Source organism: Eriocheir sinensis, chromosome 56 (assembly GCF_024679095.1).
Source record: "Eriocheir sinensis breed Jianghai 21 chromosome 56, ASM2467909v1, whole genome shotgun sequence".
Classification (NCBI taxonomy): domain Eukaryota; kingdom Metazoa; phylum Arthropoda; class Malacostraca; order Decapoda; family Varunidae; genus Eriocheir; species Eriocheir sinensis.
The window spans coordinates 4,758,579-4,780,095 of NC_066564.1; the positions used below are offsets into that span (position 1 = coordinate 4,758,579).

Sequence of the window (21,517 nt, forward strand, 5' to 3'; positions counted from 1 at the left end):
GATGGACGAACGGACGGACGCACTTCATCACGCAATCCTGAACCGTGCGATGAAAAAACAAAACAAAACAAAAAACAACAACACGAGGGGAAACGGTAAAAAACAACGTCATACCACCATTAAAAAATCTGAAAAAAATATGTATTCGTAGATAGTGAACCTGGAAATTAAGTCCAGGTGGGAGAGAGAGCGAGACGTAATGAGACACCTGCAATAGAAGGTAATTAAGAGGCAGCGTCGGGCAGGTAAGGGAGCACACGCCCGCGCCATTACCGTAGTTATCGCCATTGGGGTAATAGGAGTGACCCTCGGAGTCCACCCACGCCTGCACGCTCACGAAGTCCGCCACGAAGGAGGGAATCTCACACTTCATGATGGCCGAGTTGCCGAGAATGACATACTCCTTGTCGGCGTCTGATTCGTAGGGCTGCGTCACCACTGTGGGGCGAAGCATTGGCGATCTTTTGTTTACTCTCTGGGCTCTCCTTTATGATGCTCACTCCTAACGCACTCATACCTTCTCTTAACCTCTTCCCAACGACGGCTACATCTCACGCACTCTTCCTTCCTCCTGACCCCTTCGACGTCTACCCCCCACGCACTCTTACTCCCTCCTGACGCATTTCAACCTCTTCCCCTACGAACTACCACCGGGGTCATAGAAGTATACCTTGGAAACACCCGGAAATCCAACGAAAGCCTTGTCCAATGTGTGTGTGTGTGTGTGTGTGTGTGTGTGTGTGTGTGTGTGTGTGTAAGTGTGTTCACCGCAAAAGGAACGTGAACCCTCCTTTACACCCGCCAGAAATGCCCCCCCCCCACCCCCCCACCCCCACCCCAGCGCCAATTAACCACCGGCGAAGTTGTTTCTTTGCGGCCAAAATGCAAAACTGCGCCGCTCGGTTTTCTGAGGCGGAATAAAAAGGCGGCGGCGGCGGCGTGCGGGATATTGAGTGAAGTTAAATCTCCATTCACAGACGAAAAAAAAAGGTGTATTTGAAAAGAAGAGTAAAAAAAAGTGAAAGTGAGGCGGCGGTGCAAAGCGGAGGAGAGTGGAAGGAAGGGAGAGGAGGGAGGTGGAAAGGGAGGAGGGGAAAGGAAGGGGGGAGGTGGAGGGAAGGAGGGGGTAAAGGAGCAGGACGAGTAGAGGAAGAGGAGGGAAGGAAGGGGCAAGGGAGCATGAGGAGGAAGAGAGGGAGTGGAGGAAGAGGATGAGGAGGAGGAAGAGGGAAGGAGGGGAAGGGAGGGAGGGGAGGCTCTCTAATGATGGGGAAATTCTTTTATCCTGCGAGAGGGAAATTTAGCGGAAACTACCTCTCACGGGTGGGGCGGGGGTGGGGGGGGGAGGATATGAATGGGAGGAGAGGGGAAGAGGAGAATGTAAAGAGTGGAATGGGGAGGAAGAAGAGGACGTGAAGAGGGAAGGGGGGGGGGAGGAGGAGAAGAAAGTGAAGAAAGGAAGGGGAGGAGGATGAGAAGGGGTGAAGAAAGATGTGAAGGAGGGGAAGAGGAGGATGTTTAGGGGGAAGGGGGGAAGGGAAGGATGTGAAGTGGGGAAGGGGAAAGGGGAGAGGAAGACATGAAAGAAAGGGGGAAAAGGAGGATGTGAAAGGAAGGGGAAGAGGGATATGAGGAAGGAAAAGATAAGAGAGAGAGAGAGAGAGAGAGAAAGAGAGAGAGAGAGAGAGAGAGAGAGAGAGAGAGAGAGAGAGAGAGAGAGAGAGAGAGAGAGAGAGAGAGAGAGAGAGAGAGAGAGAGAGAGAGAGAGAGAGAGAGAGAGAGAGAGAGAGAGAGAGAGAGAGAGAGAGAGAGAGAGAGAGAGAGAGAGAGAGAGAGAGAGAGAGAGAGAGAGAGAGAGAGAGAGAGAGAGAGGTGAGGTGAAGAAGAAGAGAGGAGGGAGAAGAAGACGAAGAAGAAGAAGGAGACGAGGAACGAGGAGACGGCAGGTAAAGGCACACAGGTAAGGAAGGTAGACACTCCAGCACCCTGACGAGACACACTTAACGAGACAATCCCGCCAAGCAATCAGCCAGCCGCAGGGACCCACACGTCGGCGCTGGCTGCCTCTGGGGGGACAAAGGCGGGGGAAAGAGACTGTGAGTAAGGTGCCGCGGGAGTCTTAACCTGCGGAGGAACATAACGATAACAAGACCCTGCTGACGAGGCGCTGGGAGAGGAGTTAGGAGGAGGAGGAGGAGGAGGAAAAGGATAACCAGGAGGAGAAAAACGATGATGAGGAGGAAGGAAAAGAAGATGAAATACGGGAAAACGGAGACAAAGGAGGTGAAAGACGGAGAACAAGAAGCTTATGACGAAGATGAAGAAAAAGAAAACGAAGAGGAAACTGAGAAAAAGGAGAAGACGAAGAAGAAAACGAAGAGGAAAGTGAGAAAAAGGCGAAGACGAAGAAGAAAAGAAGAGGAGGAAGAAGAGAGACCAAGGGGAGGAGGAACAGCTGGACGAATACGAAGAAGAAAAGAAGCAAGAGGAGGAGGAAGAGGAAGAAGAGGAGAGAAAGATGACCAAGGGGAGGAGGAACAGCTGGACGAATACGAAGAAGAAGCAAGAGGAGGAGGAAGAGGAAGAAGAGGAGCATGAGGAAATGAAACAAGAGAAAGAGGAACAAGAGGAAGAGGAGCAAGAGGAGCCGTTACCATAATCTCGTGAGGGGTAAAAAGAGCGACCCTCGGAGTCCGCCCAAGACTGTACGGTGACGAAGTCGGCGACGAAGGAGGGAATCTTGCACTTCATGACCACCGAGTTGCCGCGGATCACGTACTCGTTCTCCGCCTCCGTCTGGTAATCCTGCGCCACCACTGAGGACGAGGACGACGAGGGCGAGGGTGATAAAGGGAGGAAGAGGAACGTCGGGTTAAGAGAGAGAGCGAGCGAAGTGGTGGTGGTGGTGATTGTGGTGGTGGTAATAGTGGTGGTGTTGATAGTGGTGGTGGTGATGGTGGTGGTGGTGGTGGTGGTGGTAAGCTTTCTCTACCATGGTTATTTACGTGTGAAGGGATGAAATAGATAAGATAGATAGATAGATAAAAAGAGAGAGCGAGAGCGAGAGCGAGAGAGAGAGAGAGAGAGAGAGAGAGAGAGAGAGAGAGAGAGAGAGAGAGAGAGAGAGAGGACATATTTTCCCTTCTTCACATAGTCATTTCTTCATCTTAATGTGACGCCGATGATGATAACGATGATGATTTAGCGGAAGAGGAACATCGGGTTTTAGAAGGAACGGCCGAAGCAGAGAGAAAATGGGAAAGAGAGAGAGTGGGAGAGATAGGACAGTTTTCCTCCTGTTCTTCTTCTTCAGAGAGAGAAAAAGAGAGAATGGGTGAGAGAAAGAAAGAGAATGGGAGAGAAACAGAGGGAAGAACACACAATCTCCCTCCTTCTACTTAATCTTCTTCTTCCTCTTCCTCTTCTTCTTCACACATTCATCGTCCTGCTCATCTCAAAGTGACGCAAAAGACTCATTCATTCGTCCTCAAACGTAAAAATAAAAAGAATTAAAAAAAATGTCATCGTTCCTTTTTTTCCCATTAGTTAAAACGTCGCGGAAAATGTCGCATAAAACTTGGAAAAGAAGAAAAAAAAGGGCGTGGGAAGGTGTCTCTCGCGGCACCTGGGAAACCAATTAACCTTTTCTGGAGCCTGCGCACCTGTGGACTTATAGTGGGGGGAGGGGGAGAAAAGAGGGGAGGATGGGAGAGGAGAGAGGGAGCAAAGAGGGGAGGAAGGGTGAAAAGGAGGGAAGTTAAAAGGGGAAGGAAGAAGGAAGGAGGGCACAGAGGCAGGGAGGGAGAAGAGAGAGGGGAGCAAACGGGGGCAGGGAGGGAGAAGAGGGGAACGAAAGGGGGGGGCAGGAAAGGGAGAAGGGAGAGAAACGAAGGGGGAAGGGAAAGGGAGAAGAGAGAAGGGACGAAAGGGAGAAGAGGGAGGGGAGCAAAGGGGGTTAGGGAGATGGGAGAGAAACGAAGGGGGGAAGGAAGGGAGAAGAGAGAGGGGACGAAAGGGAGAAGAGAGAGGGGAGTAAAGGGGGTTAGGGAGATGAGAGAGAAACGAAGGGGGGAAGGAAAGGAAGAAGAGGGGAGCAAGGAAGAAGGGAGAGAAACGAAGAGGGGAAGGAAGGGAAAAGAGAGAGGGGGCAGGAAGGGAGAGGGAAGAGAAACGAAGGGGGGAAGGAAGGGGAGAGGGGGGCGGGGTGGGTGGGGTGGGGGGGATTGGTTAGTTAGTATTACAACGCAAATCGAAAGAGAACCAAAACCTGGAAAAGAAAGAGAAAGATGAAAAAATACGATAAAAGTGACGAATGCGAACACGGAAACTCACCTGAAACAAAGAGAAGAGAAATAACTGCGATTAATTCAAGAGGAGAAAGAAAAAAAAAAGAAGAGATTGCTGAGGAGAACAAAGGCATTAGTTCCCCATAAAACCTTCTCTTTTTTCCCCCTGTTTCTACCTCCTTCTCTCTCTCTTTATCTCTCCTTTCCCTCCCTCCCTCCTTACCTGAAAACTGGGATTATGGAAGAGAAAGAAGAGAAAGTACACGAAATTGTTGAGGAGAAAAACATCAGTCTCTTACATTTCATTTTTCTCTTATTTTTCTCTTTTTTCCTCCCATTTTCTCTTCTCTCCCTTCCTTTCTTCCTCCCTCTTATTCTTTCTTTCCCTCATTCTTAAACCTTCCACTTTCCTCCTATTTCAACTTCTATCTCTCTCATTCCTCCCTTTCCTTCCTTTCCTCTACCAGTTTTTCCCTTCCTCCCTCCCTCTATCTATCTCTTCTTTCCCTTTCCTAAGTCCCTTCTTTCTTTCCTTTTCTTCCTTCTTTCCCTTCGTTCCACTACTTCTTCTTTCCTTCCTTTCCTCTACCAGTCTTTCCCTTCCTCTCTCCCTCTTCCTATCTCTTCATTCCCCTTTCCTTATTCCCTCCGCCCCTCTACCTCTTCTTTCCTTTCTTTCCTCTCTCCCTCTTTCTATCTCTTCTTTCCCTTTCTTCTTCCTCCCCTTAGCCTCTCCCTCTCTACTCTTTACCGTAGCTGCGACTTGGGTAATAGTTCACGCCCTCGGAGTCCACCCACGCCTGCACGCTCACGAAGTCCGCCACGAAGGAGGGGATTTTGCATTTGAGGATCGCCGAGTTGCCGCGGATCACGTTCTCCGACTCCGCCTCCAACAGGTAGGACTGGGGAACAACTGCCGACACCACACGGTCATCACCACGTCACCACTACACTCATCACCATTATATAGGCTTCCAAAGTAATCATAATCACCACATCAGCACTCCTCCAACGATACCACACATTCATCACATCACCACTACACTCATCACGATTATTTAAGCTTCCAAAACAATTTTATCATAGTCACCACATCAGCACTCCTTCAACGATACCACACATTCATCACATCACCACTACACTCATCACGATTATTTAAGCTTCCAAAACAATTTTATCATAGTCACCACGTCAGCACTCCTCCAACGATACCACACATTCATCACATCACCACTACACTCATCACGATTATTTAAGCTTCCAAAACAATTTTATCATAGTCACCACGTCAGCACTCCTCCAACGATACCACACATTCATCACATCACCACTCCGTACACTCAATCATCACCATAACACATTTTTCAGCATAGTATAGACACCATATCAGCACCACTCCAGCAATAATACCACACACACCACAATCAACACCACACCACAATCACGCTCGTCATCATCAATCTTCGGCGAAATATATGAATTAAAGGAAAAAAAAAGAGAGAACAACAATAACGATACGAATTAGGAAGGAAAAAAAAAGAAGGAGAACAAGACGCATAACAAGACAAACACGAATAAAAAGATAAAAAAAAAAATACCCCCCTACCCCAACCCCAACCACACCAATAACAGTGGTGCCCTAATGGCGACGAAGATGACAGGGAACGAAAAATGGGGTTTCGGCATTTTTTTCGTCCCCTTCAATTTCGTCTTAAAAGTATATCATTATTACGCTTACGGGGCCGAGATGAACGATACCCGAAACTGTTCCGTGTGGCTGACTTGCATAGCGAAGAGAGGGAGAGGGAGAGAGGGAGGGAGAGAGAGAGAGAGAGGGGGAAGGGGATGTAGGGAAGGTACCGTAAGCAATTGTAAGGGTGAAAGAAAAACCACCAAAGGGATGAAGAAGATAAAAGAGAATAAGAATGTCACACGAAAGAAAAAGTGATAAAAATTAGGTAAAAAAAAAGAATAAGGTCGGTATTTTCACACGCCACCAACTCTCACATCAAATATATCCAGAGGCCGAAAAGATCACTCGGGTTCTAATGAGTGTTTCTTCAGGTTCACGGAGCAGAAGAAGGCTCCGTCTACCACCAGGGTCATAAAAGTACTACCCCTGGAAATGCCCATAACTCCTACGAAAGCCTTGTCAAATATGTGTGCTTGGGGGTCGAAATATTTGATAATACGGCTCTGAGCACTAAGAAAGAAGGTAATGAGAGAAATTTATACTAAGACGCCATTAATATTTCGGTCCTCGGGCTCTGAAAACACGGATTCTGTCTGGCATTGAACCGTGGGAACCTGTGGGGGGGAAGGAGAATATTTTAGTGTGGTGCCCCAGGGTATGCGGAGGCTGGAAGAGGAGGAGAGGAGGAGGAAAAGGAGAAGGTTGTTGTAGAGTTTTGAGTGTGGAGAACGGGGAAGCTCAAGGAGGAGGAGGAAGAGGAGAAGGAAGAGGAGGAAGAGGATAGGGGTGTGTAGAGAATGAGAAGCCTGAAAGAAGAGGAAAAAGAGGAGGGAGGAAGAGGAGGCCTATCACAGATCTCAGGTTTACCATAACTATCATGCGTGGAGGGGTAGAAAGTGCGGCCCTCGGAGTCCACCCACGCCTGGACGCCCACAAAGTCCGCAACGAAGGAGGGAATCTCGCACTTTATGATGGCCGAGTTGCCGCGGATCACGTGTTCGTTGTCCGCCTCGATCTGGTAGCTCTGAGGAACCACTGAGGGGGAAGGAGGCGCCGTTGAGGAGACGAGTCACGAGAACCCAGACGAGGAAGGGGACATGAGAAGGGGGACATAAGTAGGGATAGAAGGTGTAGACAAAGACGAGAAACTGGACAGAGAAAGGGATAGAAAGGACATAAGAAAGAAGACATGAGAGAATAGTCGATTGATAAAGAAAAGACATGAATGGAAGAGAGGATGGGAGGTGAAAGTGGAAGAGAAGTGGAAAGAAGAGGAAGAGGAATGGGAGGTTCTAGAAAAGGTGGAAAGGACGAGAATGAACGGGAAAACGCTGAAAAAATATGACAACAGCGAGAAATAGCGGACGGCTGATAAAAGACCGAGACGAACGTAGACGCAACCGCAATATAACGTAACGCGAAAGGGAGGAGAGATACGTAAGTGGCCCCGACGGAAGAGAAAAATTCACGATAAAATAAAGTTCAAAAATGGGTTCGAGGCGGGGAATGAACCACTCCAAACCACTCGGGGCCTTCCGCAGAGAGGGAAAAATGTGGCGCGCTCAGAACCCGAAATATTCTTCCCTCCTCTTATTGATTCTCGAAAGGGATGTGTGACGCGAGGGTTGAAATATATATCTGAGACCTGCGGGGGATGGAAAAATAAAGTTACGCCATTAATTCGCTCTGGAGGTTAGAAGAAAGAGGTGGAAAATAAGACATAGAAAAAAAAGATTAAGAAGATTACCTTGATGAAAGAGGAGACGAGGGAATATGAGTAAGGGAAAGAAAGAAATATAAGATGAGGATATGGAGAAGGAGGAAGTGAGGAAAGAGAACGAGGAAAGAAAGAAAGATGGAAAGTTAGGAAAATCGATAATGTTACCCCGATGCGAAGACGAAAACCTGAAATAAGCAAAGATAATGATGATGATGATGATAAATATACGAGGAGGAGGAGGAAGAACAAGAATAAGGAGAAAAATGGATGAAATGCAAAGAATAAAACCTGAAAAAAACGAGAAAAATTATGATAACAACCCAGACAACGATACGAGAGGAGGAAGAGGAAGAGGAAGACGAAGAAGAGGAAGAGGACCAAAGTTACCATAATGAGAGTTGGGATAGTACGCCTTGCCCTCGGAGTCCACCCACGCCTGCACGCTCACGAAGTCCGCCACGAAGGAGGGAATCTCGCACTTAATGATGGCCGAGTTGCCGCGGATCACGTTCTGGGTCAGAGCCTCGAGGTGGTAGGACTGGTGAACCACTGGGGGAGGGGGTGACAGGGGTGATGGTGACAGGGATGAAGAGGAACAACAAGAGAAACAATGACCTCTCACTCTCTATATATCACCATCACACACTATCACGCTTTGGTTGAGTTTCGGGTGTGTATGGTTGTCGGGGGGAAGGGGGAGGAGGAAGGAAGGGGAAAGGGGTTGGGGATGAGGGGGGAAGGGATGGATGGATGATGACGGGGGGCTGAAGGGGTGAAGGGGGGAGGGAAGGAGAGGCGGATGGGGGCAGGGTGATAGAGATATCTAAGAACAACATCAAGAACGACTCCTCTTCCTTTTTTTTTTCTATATTTTTCTTCTTTCTTTCTTTTTTTGTTAATCTATTTTTGTCACTCGCATAACAAAACGCAGACGATCCCGAAAAAAAAACGGACAAAAAACGGTAAATATCGAAAGAAAACGACAGGAAAACGAAGTCCAGTCGCCTCACGCTGATAAATGAAAAGGTGCTTCGTTAATCAGTCGACGTAAACACCTGAAAAGGAAGAAGAGAACGCGTCACTTGGAGAGTAAACAACAACAAAAACAAAGAGGAAGAGGAAGAGAACTGGGACAGAAATAAAAGAGGATGACGAAGAAGAGGAAGAACAGTAAGAAGAGGAGGAGGAGGAAGAGGACCCGAGGTTACCGTAATGGGAACTGAGATGGAAAAAAAGAAGAGGAAGAATTAGAGGAAGAGGAGGAAGAGAACCCAGGTTACCGTAGTGAGAGTTGGGATAGTACGCCTTGCCCTCGGAGTCCACCCACGCCTGCACGCTCACGAAGTCCGCCACGAAGGAGGGAATCTCGCACTTAATGATGGCCGAGTTGCCGCGAATCACGTTCTGGTTGTGAGCTTCAAGTGTGTACGACTGGTGAACGACTGGAGAGAGGTAAGGGGTAGGGGAATGGTGACAGGGATGCGCAAGAACAAAAACAACAACAACCCCTCTCTCTCTCTCTCTCTCTCTGGGTGGGGTAAATGGGTACCTGGGGAAGCCTGGGGAAGGTAAACTCTGTGGTACCCCGGATGTCTCAATGCCCCTGTGTCGAGGTAATGGGTTCTCTCTCACCACTAGCTCAAAGGGCCAACGTGACGGAGATGAACACCGCGGCCATGCGCAGCTATATTGTATGCTCCCAACTTTACCTTTGCTTTTATATATGTATTCATCCTTTCTTTCTTTCTTTTTTTTCTTTAAACTTTACCTTTGCCTTCACTTATATATTCTTTCTTTCTTTCTTTCTTTCTTTCTTTCTTTCTTTCTCTCTCTCCCATGCCAAAACGCCGACGATCACGAAAGAAAAAAACGCAATAAAAACGTCAAAATTCATAAGGAAACGCAATGAAAACTCACCCCTGTCCCCCAACGCTTATAAATGCAAAGGTGTTTTCATTAATCAGCCGAAGCGTACACCTGAAAAGGAAGGAGAGAACGCGACACACAGTAAACAACAACAAACACACAACCTGAAAGAGAAAGAGAGAGAGAGAGACACAATCCTCGGCATCTGTGGAGAGATAAAGTAAGCCAAGAGATCATTATGGAGAAAAGGCTGTCGAGATTAGACGGTAAAAAAAACAAAAAAAAAACAATATAGAGACGTTGGAACTGTTAGGCCTAAGCGCGTACAGGGGGGGGGGGGGTTAGAAGGGAGGGAAGGGGAAGGAAGGGAAGGGAACGGAGGGACGGGAAGTAAAGGGAAAGGAAGGAAAGGTACAAGAATGGAAGGAGCAGGAAGAAACTGGAAGGGAAGGGAGAGGAAAAGAAGGGAAGGGAAGGAGGGTGTTTGAAAAGTTGGGGAAAGAAAGTTAGATGAAAGAAAGGGAATGCAAGAAAAGGAATGAAAGTAGAAAAGAGAAAATAAGAGGAAAGAGGAAACGGAAAGGGAAGAACATAAGGAATTAGAAAAGGAAGATAGAGAAACGATAAATATGGAAAAAAAGAGGATGAAAACAAAGAATAGGAATCAGGGAGAGAAAATAAATTAATGAAAGAGGGAAGGGAAAGGGAAGAGCATAAGGAAATAGGAAAGGAAGATAGAGAGACGATAAAAATGAAAGAGAGGATGAAAACAAAGAAAAGGAATCAGGGAGAGAAAATAAATTAATGAAAGAGGGAAGGGAAAGGGAAGAGCATAAGGAAATAGGAAAGGAAGATAGAGAGACGATAAAAATGAAAGAGAGGATGAAAACAAAGAAAAGGAATCAGGGAGAGAAAATAAATTAATGAAAGAGGGAAGGGAGAGATTGGAGCAAGGGAACACGCTGATAACGACGAGGCAGCTTCTGTTCTTCTACGTGTAAGGCTAACCGCGGCGCCTAATCGCATACACAGTGATTAGCCGTGGAAGGGGCGTGCGGGGGGGGGGCGTGGGGGGGGGGCATTACCGTTACTCCGCGAAGAGGGGTAGAAGGAGCGGCCCTCGGAGTCCACCCACGCCTGCACGCTCACGAAGTCCGCCACGAAGGAGGGAATCTCACACTTCATGATGGCCGAGTTGCCGCGGATCACAAACTCATTGTCGGCTTCCGTGCGGTAAGGCTGGGCGACCACTGGGTTATGGAGGAGGACGAGGAGGAGAAGGAGGAGGGGGAGGACGTTATTTCAAAGGTAACTATTCAGCATTCCTTTCCTCTCTCCCTGGACACATACAAAAGAAGAGCAGAAAGAAAAAAAAATCTCACTCTTCATTCCATCTCATACGAAAGACGCGAAGATTAAAACGCGATCACTGACATTCTTTTTCTTTCCTCTGGCGATGAATATGAAGAGACAATCCACGACCACAACCAAATGGCTTTCCACCTTCATTCCTTCATTCCTTCACTTTCACTCTCCCTTTCTCTCTCACTCTCAAAACCCTTCCTTCCACTGTCAACACATCAAGTTCACTCTCCCTTTCACTCTCTCTCTCACAACCTTTCCTTCCACTCTCCCTTTCTCTCTCACTCTCACAGCTTTCCACTTTCCATCTTCAATACACACACGCGACGGGAGAGGTTCGTTGTCAAGTTTTAATGAGGATTCAAAACTAAGAACGAAGTCACTCCACCAAACTTTTTTCTTCCCTTTTAACGAATACCGAACGAGAAAACTTGTCGAGATATACGAGGAAAAAATAACAAAGAGTATATGTGGGGAAAAGGAATAATGTAATGTAAGTAATGTATAATCTTGAACCTTCAGTGACGAAATAAAGAGAAAAAGTTAGGAAATAAAGGTATGGATAGTTATATATAGTAGCCATAACCATGAGACCAATATAACAAAGAGTTTATGTGAGGGAAAAAAAACACCTGTATAATCTTGAACCTTCAGTGACGAAACAAAGAGAAAAAGTTAGGAAATAAAGGTATAGATAAGTTATAACATAGAGTAGCCATAACCACGAGACCAATAAAGGTAAGACTAAAAAGATAAGTAGGTAGGTAGCGGTCTTTTTATTAATATTTTTCTTTACGCCCTTGAACTGTCTCCTAAGCTGTAAAAAAAAAAAAAAAAAAAAAAAAAGATATACCCCATTACTCTCAGCCCCCCACGACGAGAGAAAAAGTGCCCCACCTCCTGGACAAAGAGTACAGGAGACTCACACCCACAAGGGATATAAGAGGAGAAGTTAAGGGAAGCAGGGAAGAAAATAAAAAAGACAAAAGGCTAGCGAAGGCATCCCACGTCGCTCACATCCCCCCAAGAAGGAAGAAAACAAGAAAGGAACAAAACCCCAAATGAAAAAAATAAAAATTAACAAGTGAAAGTAGGGAATACGCCCCCTCCTTTCCCTCCCCCCCCCCAAAAAAAAAACTAGCAATGGTAAACCGCATCTCTCTCATCCCTCTCAAGAACAAGAAAATAACAAAAAAGGAAAAAAACAATACAAACAGAAACAAAAATGTCACCCCTATCACCAAGAGTAAAGGAGGCAACCACAAGGGATATTAAAGGATAAGTTAAGGGAAATAATAAAAAAATATTACCTAGTCCGCAAAAGAAGAAAAAAAAAGAGCAAAACCCGAATGAAAACAAAAAGGGATATTAAAGGATAAGTTAAGGGAAATAATAAAAAAAATATTACCTAGTCCGCAAAAGAAGAAAAAAAAAAGAGCAAAACCCAAATGAAAACAAAAAGGGATATTAAAGGATAAGTTGAGGGAAATAATAAAAAAATATTGCCTAGTCCGCAAAAGAAGAAAAAAAAAAAAAGAGCAAAACCCGAATGAAAACAAAAAGGGATATTAAAGGATAAGTTAAGGGAAATAATAACAAAGTAAAAAAAATAAAAATTCCCAAGCCCTCACAAGCACAGAAAAAAGAAAAAAAACCCAAAAACCGGAAAGAAAACAAAAGCTGGCAACCCCCTAACAAAGACGAGAGGCCGCTCCCACACCCACCAGGGATATAAAAGCGGAAGTTAAGGGAAGCGGACCATTACTATCATTCCCCTGGAGGTGTAATGGAGTGTCGCCGCCGCCGCAGTTCCCTGAGAGCCTCGTGTGTCTCGGGCAGGTGCGGCGGCGGCTTGAGGAGGAGACCATACCTGTTAAGCCCCGAGTCAGGTGTGCGCCAGGTAGCTAACGAGGGGAGGTGATGGAGGGGATGGCGTGTGCTTGTGTGGGCGGTGAGAGGAAGACAGGGAGGAGAGGAGGAGAGGAGAGAAGACGAGAAGCGAGAGGAGTTAATTATGAGACGGGTGGAAAGGAAAGGAGTGAGAAAAGAGGAGGAGAGGAGAAAAGAGGAAAGAGAAGAGAAGAAAAGAGGAAAGAGGAGGAGAGGAGAAAAGAGAAAAGAGGAGAGGAGAAGAGAGGAGAGAGGTGGATACTGAGACAAGACATGAAAAAATAAGGATACAGGGAGAGAAAAGAGAAAGATAGTTGGAGAGAGAGAGAGAGAGAGAGAGAGAGAGAGAGAGAGAGAGAGAGAGAGAGAGAGAGAGAGAGAGAGAGAGAGAGAGAGAGAGAGAGAGAGAGAGAGAGAGAGAGAGAGAGAGAGAGATCCAACACAAAACCGCAACACACTCGTACGCCCGGCAACACTCGCTGGGGGGCAAAACGAGTATAGAACGCGTAAACAAGGCAACACGGCGCTCCGGGATTGGGACATAATTCCACCGAACGAATTAAAGCGAATTAAAAACGTATTCCCGCGGAGAGAGAGAGAGAGAGAGAGAGAGAGAGAGAGAGAGAGAGAGAGAGAGAGAGAGAATAAAAAAAAGATAAATAAAGGGGAAACTCCGATAGATCTGAGCCTTAAAACCGTAATACCTGCAAATAAGAGAGAAATCAAATGAGCAACGCAGGTAACTAATTAATTTCAAGTCACGCGCACCTGTGGGGAGAAAGAGAGAGTGAGTGAGAGTGAAAGTGCGATGAAGAAGGGGAGGAAAAGGGGAGAGAAGGGTCAGGGAAGTTAGGGAAGGGGCGTGGAATAGATTAAAGGGAAGGAGTGTAACCCTTACTTTCCCTTTTCATTCATTCCCTTTTTCTACTTCTTCCTCTTTCTTTTTTTTCCTTTATTTTCCTTCCTTTCCATTTCCTTCCCTTCCTTCCTTCTCCTTTCCTTACATCTTTTTTTCCTTCTCTTCCTTCTTTCTCTCTTTTCCTTTCCTTCCTTCCTTTCTTCCTAGCCCACTTTCCCTTTTTCTTCCCCTCCTTCCTTTCCTTCCCTTCCTTCCCCTACCGCTCTCTTTCGCCTTCCCCATCACTACCCCCACCATCACTATCACCACTACCATCACCACCATTACCATAGGCCTGTGAGGGGTAGTAGCTGGTGCCATCGTCCGCCACCCATGCCTGCACGCTCACGAAGTCCGCCACGAAGGAAGGTATCGAGCACTTGAGGATGGCCGAGTTGCCGCGGATCACGTACTCGGTAAGAACTTCAGCGGAGTACATCTGAGGCACGACTGTTTGAAGGGGGAGTGAGAGGCGAAGTGGGGATGGAGTAGACGTGGAGTAGAGAAGAGTTTGGTGGTAGAGTGGTTTGGAGTGGCTTAGTGGTGGTGGAGTGCTTTGTTTAGTTGATTTGGAGAGGTGATGGCGTAGTTGGTGGAGTAATTGTGGAGTGGTGATGGGGTGGTTTGTGGAGTAGGTGGGGTCAGTGGTGGTGGAGTGTAGTGCGTGGTAGAAGTGTTACGTTACTCCAGGTGGTGAGGGGGTGGATATAACGAGAGGTAGCGATGGAAAAGGTAAACGGAAAAGGTGGAAAAGTGGATTGGCATGGCCCCTCCCACCCCTCCACATCATCACTACGCAATATACTCTGTTCCTCCATATTTGTATTTTGTAGATTTTCGTCGTAAAGTCCCCCAAGCAATGAACAAACCATTTATTATTATTATTATTATTATTATTATTATTATTATTATTATTATATTAAACACACACGGTCAATAAAGGTTTTGAGACACAGGGGCGATATCTCTCAGCGCGAACAAACCTTTTCCATTTATCAGCAACGAGTTACACACACACACACACACACACACACACACACACACACAAAGCTGATAAAAAAGCACGTTCGGGATTTTACACGCGTTAGCTCATATATACAATGCTACTATTTTTTTCCTTTTCGTTGTTGTTGATGCGTGTAGTGTACGAGCGAATGGGTTCAGTTTATGGGGGATCGCAAAACACACACACGATAATGAATAAAGAATAGACCTGAAAGAAAAGGAGAATATTAATTAAAGGAACAAGATAAGAAACCGCCGCTTAGTCGCTCGCTCGCATCTGTAATATAAAAAAAGAATCAAGTTAGTAAGTCCCCACAGGAAGAAAGAATGAAAAATGGATGTGAGGAAATTAACGAGGAAAAGAGAACCACATTAATCCTTATAAAAAAATACAGAGTCGCTACAAGAGAAAGAAATGTATGGAAATGAGGAAAAAAAGGAAAAAAACACAACTCATTAATAAAACAAAATACCGAGTCACTACAAGAGAAAGGAATGTATGGAAGTGAGGAAATAAAAGGAGGAAAAAAACACATAACTCATTAATAAAACAAAATACCGAGTCACTACAAGAGAAAGGAATGTATGGAAGTGAGGAAAAAAAAGAAAAGAAAAAAACACATAACTCATTAATAAAACAAAATACCGAGTCACTACAAGAGAAAGGAATGTATGGAAGTGAGGAAAAAAGAAGGAAAAAAAAACACATTACTCACTAGACTCATTCTTATCCACACCAAAGATCAAATTCCTCGCTATTCGGTCTTGAGAACAGAGACGAGAAAGCTAAACCAAACCAAACCAAACCAAGCCAACCAACACCAAAACAGGGTCGTCAGCGGCTTGGCATAGGAACACCAATTACCAAAGTCCGCGCCATAGAGGTAGGAGTCCCCAGAGTCGGTGAGCCACGCCTGCACGCTCACGAAGTCCGCCACGAAGGAGGGAATCATGCACTTGAAGATGGCCGAGTTGCCGCGGATCACATACTCGTGGTAAACATCCGTCTGGTAGTCTTGATACACCACTGGGACACGAGGACGAGGAGGAGGAGGAGGAAGAGTCAGTTAGGAGAGGGATGACTAAGTGATTAAAGGGAGAGGTTGGAGACGAGGGAGAGGAGGGATCAGTTTGGAGGTGGATGACAAAGGGATTAAAGGGAGAGGTTGAAGACGAGGGAGAGGAGGAATTACTTAAGAGGCGGATGACAAAGGGAATGGAGAGGTTGAAAGGAGTCCATTTAAGTCAAGTGATGTAATGGCCTTCGTTAACATCTTAGATCACTCCACATTGACTGCAAATTCGAGGCGGAAGTGGATGGAAATGAGGGAAAACTATAAGGACGGAGGGAGGGAAAGGGAAGGTCGACACAGTAAGAGGGAAGGTGAAGTTAAGTGGACCAGGCGAGCAGTGGTTACGTCCGGCCTGCGGCGAGCTCTGCCTACCGCGGGGACGGCTGTGACTGTGGTTATGGCGGTGAGGGAAAGGCGGCAGCGAGGGTGTGTTATGGTGCAAGGGAAGGCCGCTGAGGGAGGAGGAGGAGGAGGAAGGGGATAAGGGCTGAATAATGGTAATGGAGGTGGTGGTGGTGATGGTGGTGGTGGTATGGTAATGATAGTGAAGACAGCGATGATGGAGGATATTACTCGTGGTGGTGAGAGAGAGAGAGAGAGAGAGAGAGAGAGAGAGAGAGAGAGAGAGAGAGAGAGAGAGAGAGAGAGAGAGAGAGAGAGAGAGAGATGACCTGACTTTTTTTAATATTTTTCGATGTATATGTGCGGGGTTTGCATGGACACACACACACACACACACACACACACACACACACACACACCCCTCTCCCCCCCCCCTCCCCGACACATACACACAAAAAACCAACCAGGCACAAATTACGACGAGGGAAAAAAACAAAAAACATGGAACCAAACAAACACGGATCGGAAAACAGAGAACCAAACACTCAAACAAACAAGCAAACAAACGAACAGATGAACGAACGCACCCTAGTACCTCTGCGAATTGAATGAAAAAAAAAAAAAAAAGTTAGATGAAAAAAATTACGGGTATAAAATAAACCACGCCTGAAATCATGATGCAAAATAAAAACAAACAAAACAAAAACAGCAAAATCTACACCGCGTAATTTCTGAAAGTCCCGCGAACGTGGAGAACGCACGACTTGGTTTCGGCGAGAGTTCGGAATAAATTTGAGACCCGCGGACGTTTAGAAATTGGAATAAATGAACGAAAGAATGAATGAGCGAGTAAACTAGAGGAAGAAGGAAAACAACAACTAGCGAAGGACAACCTGAAAACGAGGGGAAACTATACAAAAATGAATGAATGCATGAATGAATGTGAAAAAAATGAGGTAGAGAAAGAAAAATATAAAACAAAAGCCAATGAGAAAAAGTATGAAGTAGAGAAAAAAGGAAACATATAAAACAAACAGCCGAGGAAAAAGTTATAGAAATTGAGAACTTTTAACTGTATAACACTCCCTGAAGAAAAAGTGAATGAATGCATGAATGAATGAGAAAAAAATGAAGTAGAGAAAGAAGGAAACATATAGAACAAACAGCCGAGGAAAAAGTTATAGAAATTGAGAACTTTTAACTATACAACACTCCCTGAACAAAAAGTGAATGAATGCATGAATGAATGAATGAAATAAAATGAAGTAAAGAAAGAAAAATATAAAACAAATAGCCAATGAAAAAAGCATGATGTAGAGAAAGAAGGAGACATATAAAACAAACAGCCGAGGAAAACGTTATAGAAATTGAGAACGTTAAGAATCCTCGACCAAGAAATGCGTGAATTAGACAAAGATCGAGAAATTCGTGAATTAGATGAAGTAGAGAAAGAAGGAAACATATAAAACAAACAGCCGAGGAGAACGTTATAGAAATTGAGAACTTTTAAGACTCCCCGACTAATAAATAAAAAAATAGCCAAAGATCAATAAACACGTGAATTAGATAAAGTAGAGAAATGGGGAAAATGTGCAACGCCCCTCACACGTTTTTTAATCATCTTTTTGACTTCTCTAACACTTCTGCGGGGTGGGTTTTTTTCTCCTTTTTTATATATATATATTTGACTTTTCTTCCACTGGTACAAATATTAAGGACCCTCATTTTTTTTCCTTTTTTATATATATTTGACTTTTCTTCCTCTGGTGCAAAAATTAAGGACCCTCATTTTTTTCCTTTTTTATATATATTTGACTTTTCTTCCTCTGGTACAAAATAAGGACCCTCATTTTTTTCCTTTTTTATATATATTTGACTTTTCTTCCACTGGTACAAAATAAGGACCCTCATTTTTTTCCTTTTTTATATATATTTGATTTTTCTTCCACTGGTACAAAATAAGGACCCTCATTTTTTTCCTTTTTTTATATATATTTGACTTTTCTTCCTCTGGTGCAAAAATTAAGGACCCCCCCCCAAAAAAAAAAAAAACATGGCGTAACCTCAACAATACCTGGAAGAAAGGGAAAACCAACACACTAATTAAACCACTGAAGTCACCTGAAAGAGAGAAGAGAGGCATTAAGCGAGATCAACCATTAACAGATTGAGCCACAAGGGAAGTAAACCACACCACCAAAACCACCAATTAACCAACTCCCAAACTTCCCTCTAGCGGCCTGTGTGCGAAGAGAAAACACACAAACACACACACAAACACACCAAGTCGAAATGCAGCCTCACAAAAACCGCCCAAATGTCACGCAAAGAACCCGTCCCTCTAGCGGCGGGTGCGTGCGTTACCGTAGTCCTGGGAGGGGTAGTAGGCGTCCCCCTTGTCGGTGACCCACGACTGCACGCTCACGAAGTCGGCGACGAAGGAGGGAATGTTGCACTTGAGGATGGCCGAGTTCCCGCGGATCACGTATTCGAGGCTCACGTCCGTCATGTATTCCTGGTGGACCACTGGAGGACGAGGACGAGGAGGAGATGATGAAGGAGGAGATGATGGTGGAGGTGGTGATGAAGGAGAATGAGAAGGAAGGGTGTAATTGAAGGGAGGTACAAGAGGAAGAGGAAGAAGTATAAGATGAGGGAAAAGGAAGAAGAAGAAGAGAACGAGAAGGAAGGGTTTAATGGAAGTGAGGTTACAAGAGGAAGAAGTATAAGATGAGGAAAGAGGAAGAAGAGGAAGAGGAAAGGTAAGCTGAAGTACTGAAATGAGACAAGGTATAGGAAAAAGAGGAAGAGGAAAGGCAAAATAAGGTCATGAAAAGAAAGGAGAAGGAGGTAGGTCATGGAAGTGAGGTTACAAGAGGAAGAGAAAGAAGTGCAAGATGAGGAAAGAGGAAGAAGAGGAAGAGGAAAGGTAAGACGAAGTAATGAAGCCAAAAAGAGGAGAAGGTACAGGATAAAGAGGAAGAGGAAAGGGAAAATAAGGTAATGGAAAGAAAGAAGACCAAGATGAGGGAAGAGGAAGAAGAGGAAGAGGAAAGATAAGATGAAGTAATGAAGTTAAAAAAAAAAAGGTACAGGAAAAAAGAGGAAGAGGAAAGGGAAAACAAGGTAATGAAAAGAAAGAAGACCAAGAGGATAGAAAAAAAAAGTTATGAAGAGGACGAGGCGGAGGAGAATGAAGAGGTGGTGAAGATGATGACTAAGAGGAAGAAGGAAGAGGAAGAGGAAGGAGGAGTAATACACGCAATAATGGTGATGAAGAGGAGGATATAATGAAGGTGATGACAGAGAGGAGGGAATGGAAGTGATGATGATGATGAGGAGGGAATAATAGGAGGTAATGATAGAGAGGAGGAAGGAGGAGGTGGAGAGGAGGTAATGGAGATGATAAAGCAGAAGAGGTCTAAAAGGGTGATGAAGAGGAGGAGGAGGAGGAGGAGGAGGAGGTGAAAAAAGACGAGAAGAAACATAAGAAGAGGTCTAGAAGGATGACGAAGAGAAGGAGGAGGAGGAGGAGGAGGAGGAGGAGGTGAAGAAAGACGAGAAGAAACATAACAGGAGATGATGGAGGCGATGAAGATAAAGAGAAGCAGAAGAACAAAGAAAAGAAAAAGAAAAAAAGAACAAGCAGAAATAGGAAATATAAAACAGACGCAAGGACGCAAGGGAACCCAAATCCTCCTAAAAGAACTTAAGAAGGAGATCGGGAGAGGAAAGAGAGAGAGAAATGGACGAGAGAGAAAAACATACAGAAAGGGAGAGAGGGAAAGAGAAGGAGAGGGAGGGAAAAGGGATGGGGATGATGACGGAATGGATAAGAGAGTAAGTGGACGATATAATGAGGATAAACAGCAAGGGAGGAAAGGGAGAAGGATGGAAGAAGGATAAGAACGGACGAGGGAGAAAGTGAGATGACGAGAAAATGAGAACAGACAGCAAGGGGGAGAAAGGAAGATGCAGGAGAAAGAGAGATAAGAGAGACAGGTAGAGGCGGTTGAAAGTGAAAGGAGGAGACGAGGGCGTGGGAAGGCGAAGGAGCGTCAAAGGAGAGGCAAGAAAAGTGGCGGAATGGTGGAAAATTCGTGAGTGGAAGCGCTGATCGATGACAGTTTTCCGGCCCTGGAGCCACGCGGGGGAAAGTTCCGAGTGGCTGAGTGGATGGCGGTGTGTGTGTGTGTGTGTGTGTGTGTGTGTGTGTGTGTGTGTGTGTGTGTGTGTGATTTATAGATTGATGAATATAGGTATAGATGGATATAGATAGATAGAGAGAGGGATATTTTTTTTAGTGTGTGTGTGTGTGTGTGTGTGTGTGTGTGTGTGTGTGTGTTTATAATTCCCACGACACGAGAATTAGCGGATAAAAGATAGATATGTAAACGAAAAAATAAATAACGATGCAATAGAAGACAAGAAGAAACAGGAGATAGGAAGAAAAGGAAGAAAAGCAAAGACAAGCAAGAAGACACGCACACACACATACGAACACACCACCCACGCCTTCCCCACGCCCTCCCAAACACGAATAAAAAAAAAAGGGAAAAAAATGCAATCGGAAAAAGAGTGAACAGGAGACAGAGGAGAAGGAAAACGGGAAGAACAAACACCGAACCAGTTACATCATCCTCTCCCTCCACGCCTTCCCCACGCCTCGCCCACATCTCCCCAATCCCCCCCACCCACGCCAGGGCCACAGAGAGCGCGCAAGGCAGACAAAACAGACCCTTTCAGAGACCACACGACTACCCGCGAGCGAATTCCAGTGTTGCCTCGACCATAAACTATGCAATAACCCTTTTTCCGGGGCCCGTCAGGTAAGCTACGAGGAAGGGAGACTCACGGATACCTGCCAATAAGGCCACGAGGGGATACAGGTGAGCCAGGCGCCAATTAAAGACTCACAGGTAAATATATTGAGGCTGAGGAAAGGTAGCGTAAGATGGAGATGTGAGGGAAGGGCGTAGGTTAAAATTTGGGGTAGGAGAAGGCAAGGTAGCGTGTTATGGAGACTTGAGGGAGTGGCATAGGTTAAAATCTGGGCTAGGAAGATGATAGGTAGTGTTAAACGTAGACTTAAGGAAAATAATAGGTAAAAATGTGGATTCGATGAGGAAAGGTCGCGTTATGGAGGCCTAAGGGAAGGGTAAAGGTTGGAACTTCGGGTAAAATAAGGAGAGTTAATATTAAATGAAGATGTATAGGGGAAGGGTACAAGTTAAAACGTATTGGAGTAGGATGAAAAAGTGCAATGTTTAAAGGAGACGTAAGGGAAGGGAATGGATGGCTACTTATATTGGGGTACGACGAGCACCGGTAAAGGTAAATATAGACTTGTGGGCAACGATAGAGGTTAATACTTACTGGAAT

At 45.3% G+C, this 21,517-nt stretch overlaps 1 protein-coding gene across 50 annotated transcripts in view; it reads right to left on the bottom strand.

Moving 5' to 3' along the window:
- The window catches only part of LOC126984177 (cell adhesion molecule Dscam2-like), a 236,353-nt gene that overhangs the window by 171,432 nt on the left and 43,404 nt on the right, over positions 1 to 21,517 (bottom strand). For 2 of the 50 annotated variants that reach the window (XM_050837646.1, XM_050837601.1), the window contains exon 3: positions 14,004 to 14,165. The exons of 41 other annotated variants lie outside the window; for them this stretch is intronic. In XM_050837646.1, coding sequence (XP_050693603.1) covers positions 14,004 to 14,165 — 162 coding nt within the window. Of the gene's footprint in view, positions 1 to 2,654; positions 2,817 to 5,037; positions 5,200 to 8,086; positions 8,249 to 8,979; positions 9,142 to 10,650; positions 10,816 to 14,003; positions 14,166 to 15,585; positions 15,748 to 18,499; positions 18,662 to 21,517 lie in introns of all 50 variants that reach the window. 7 more of the 50 variants (XM_050837615.1, XM_050837606.1, XM_050837613.1 and 4 more) reach the window with 7 other exon arrangements.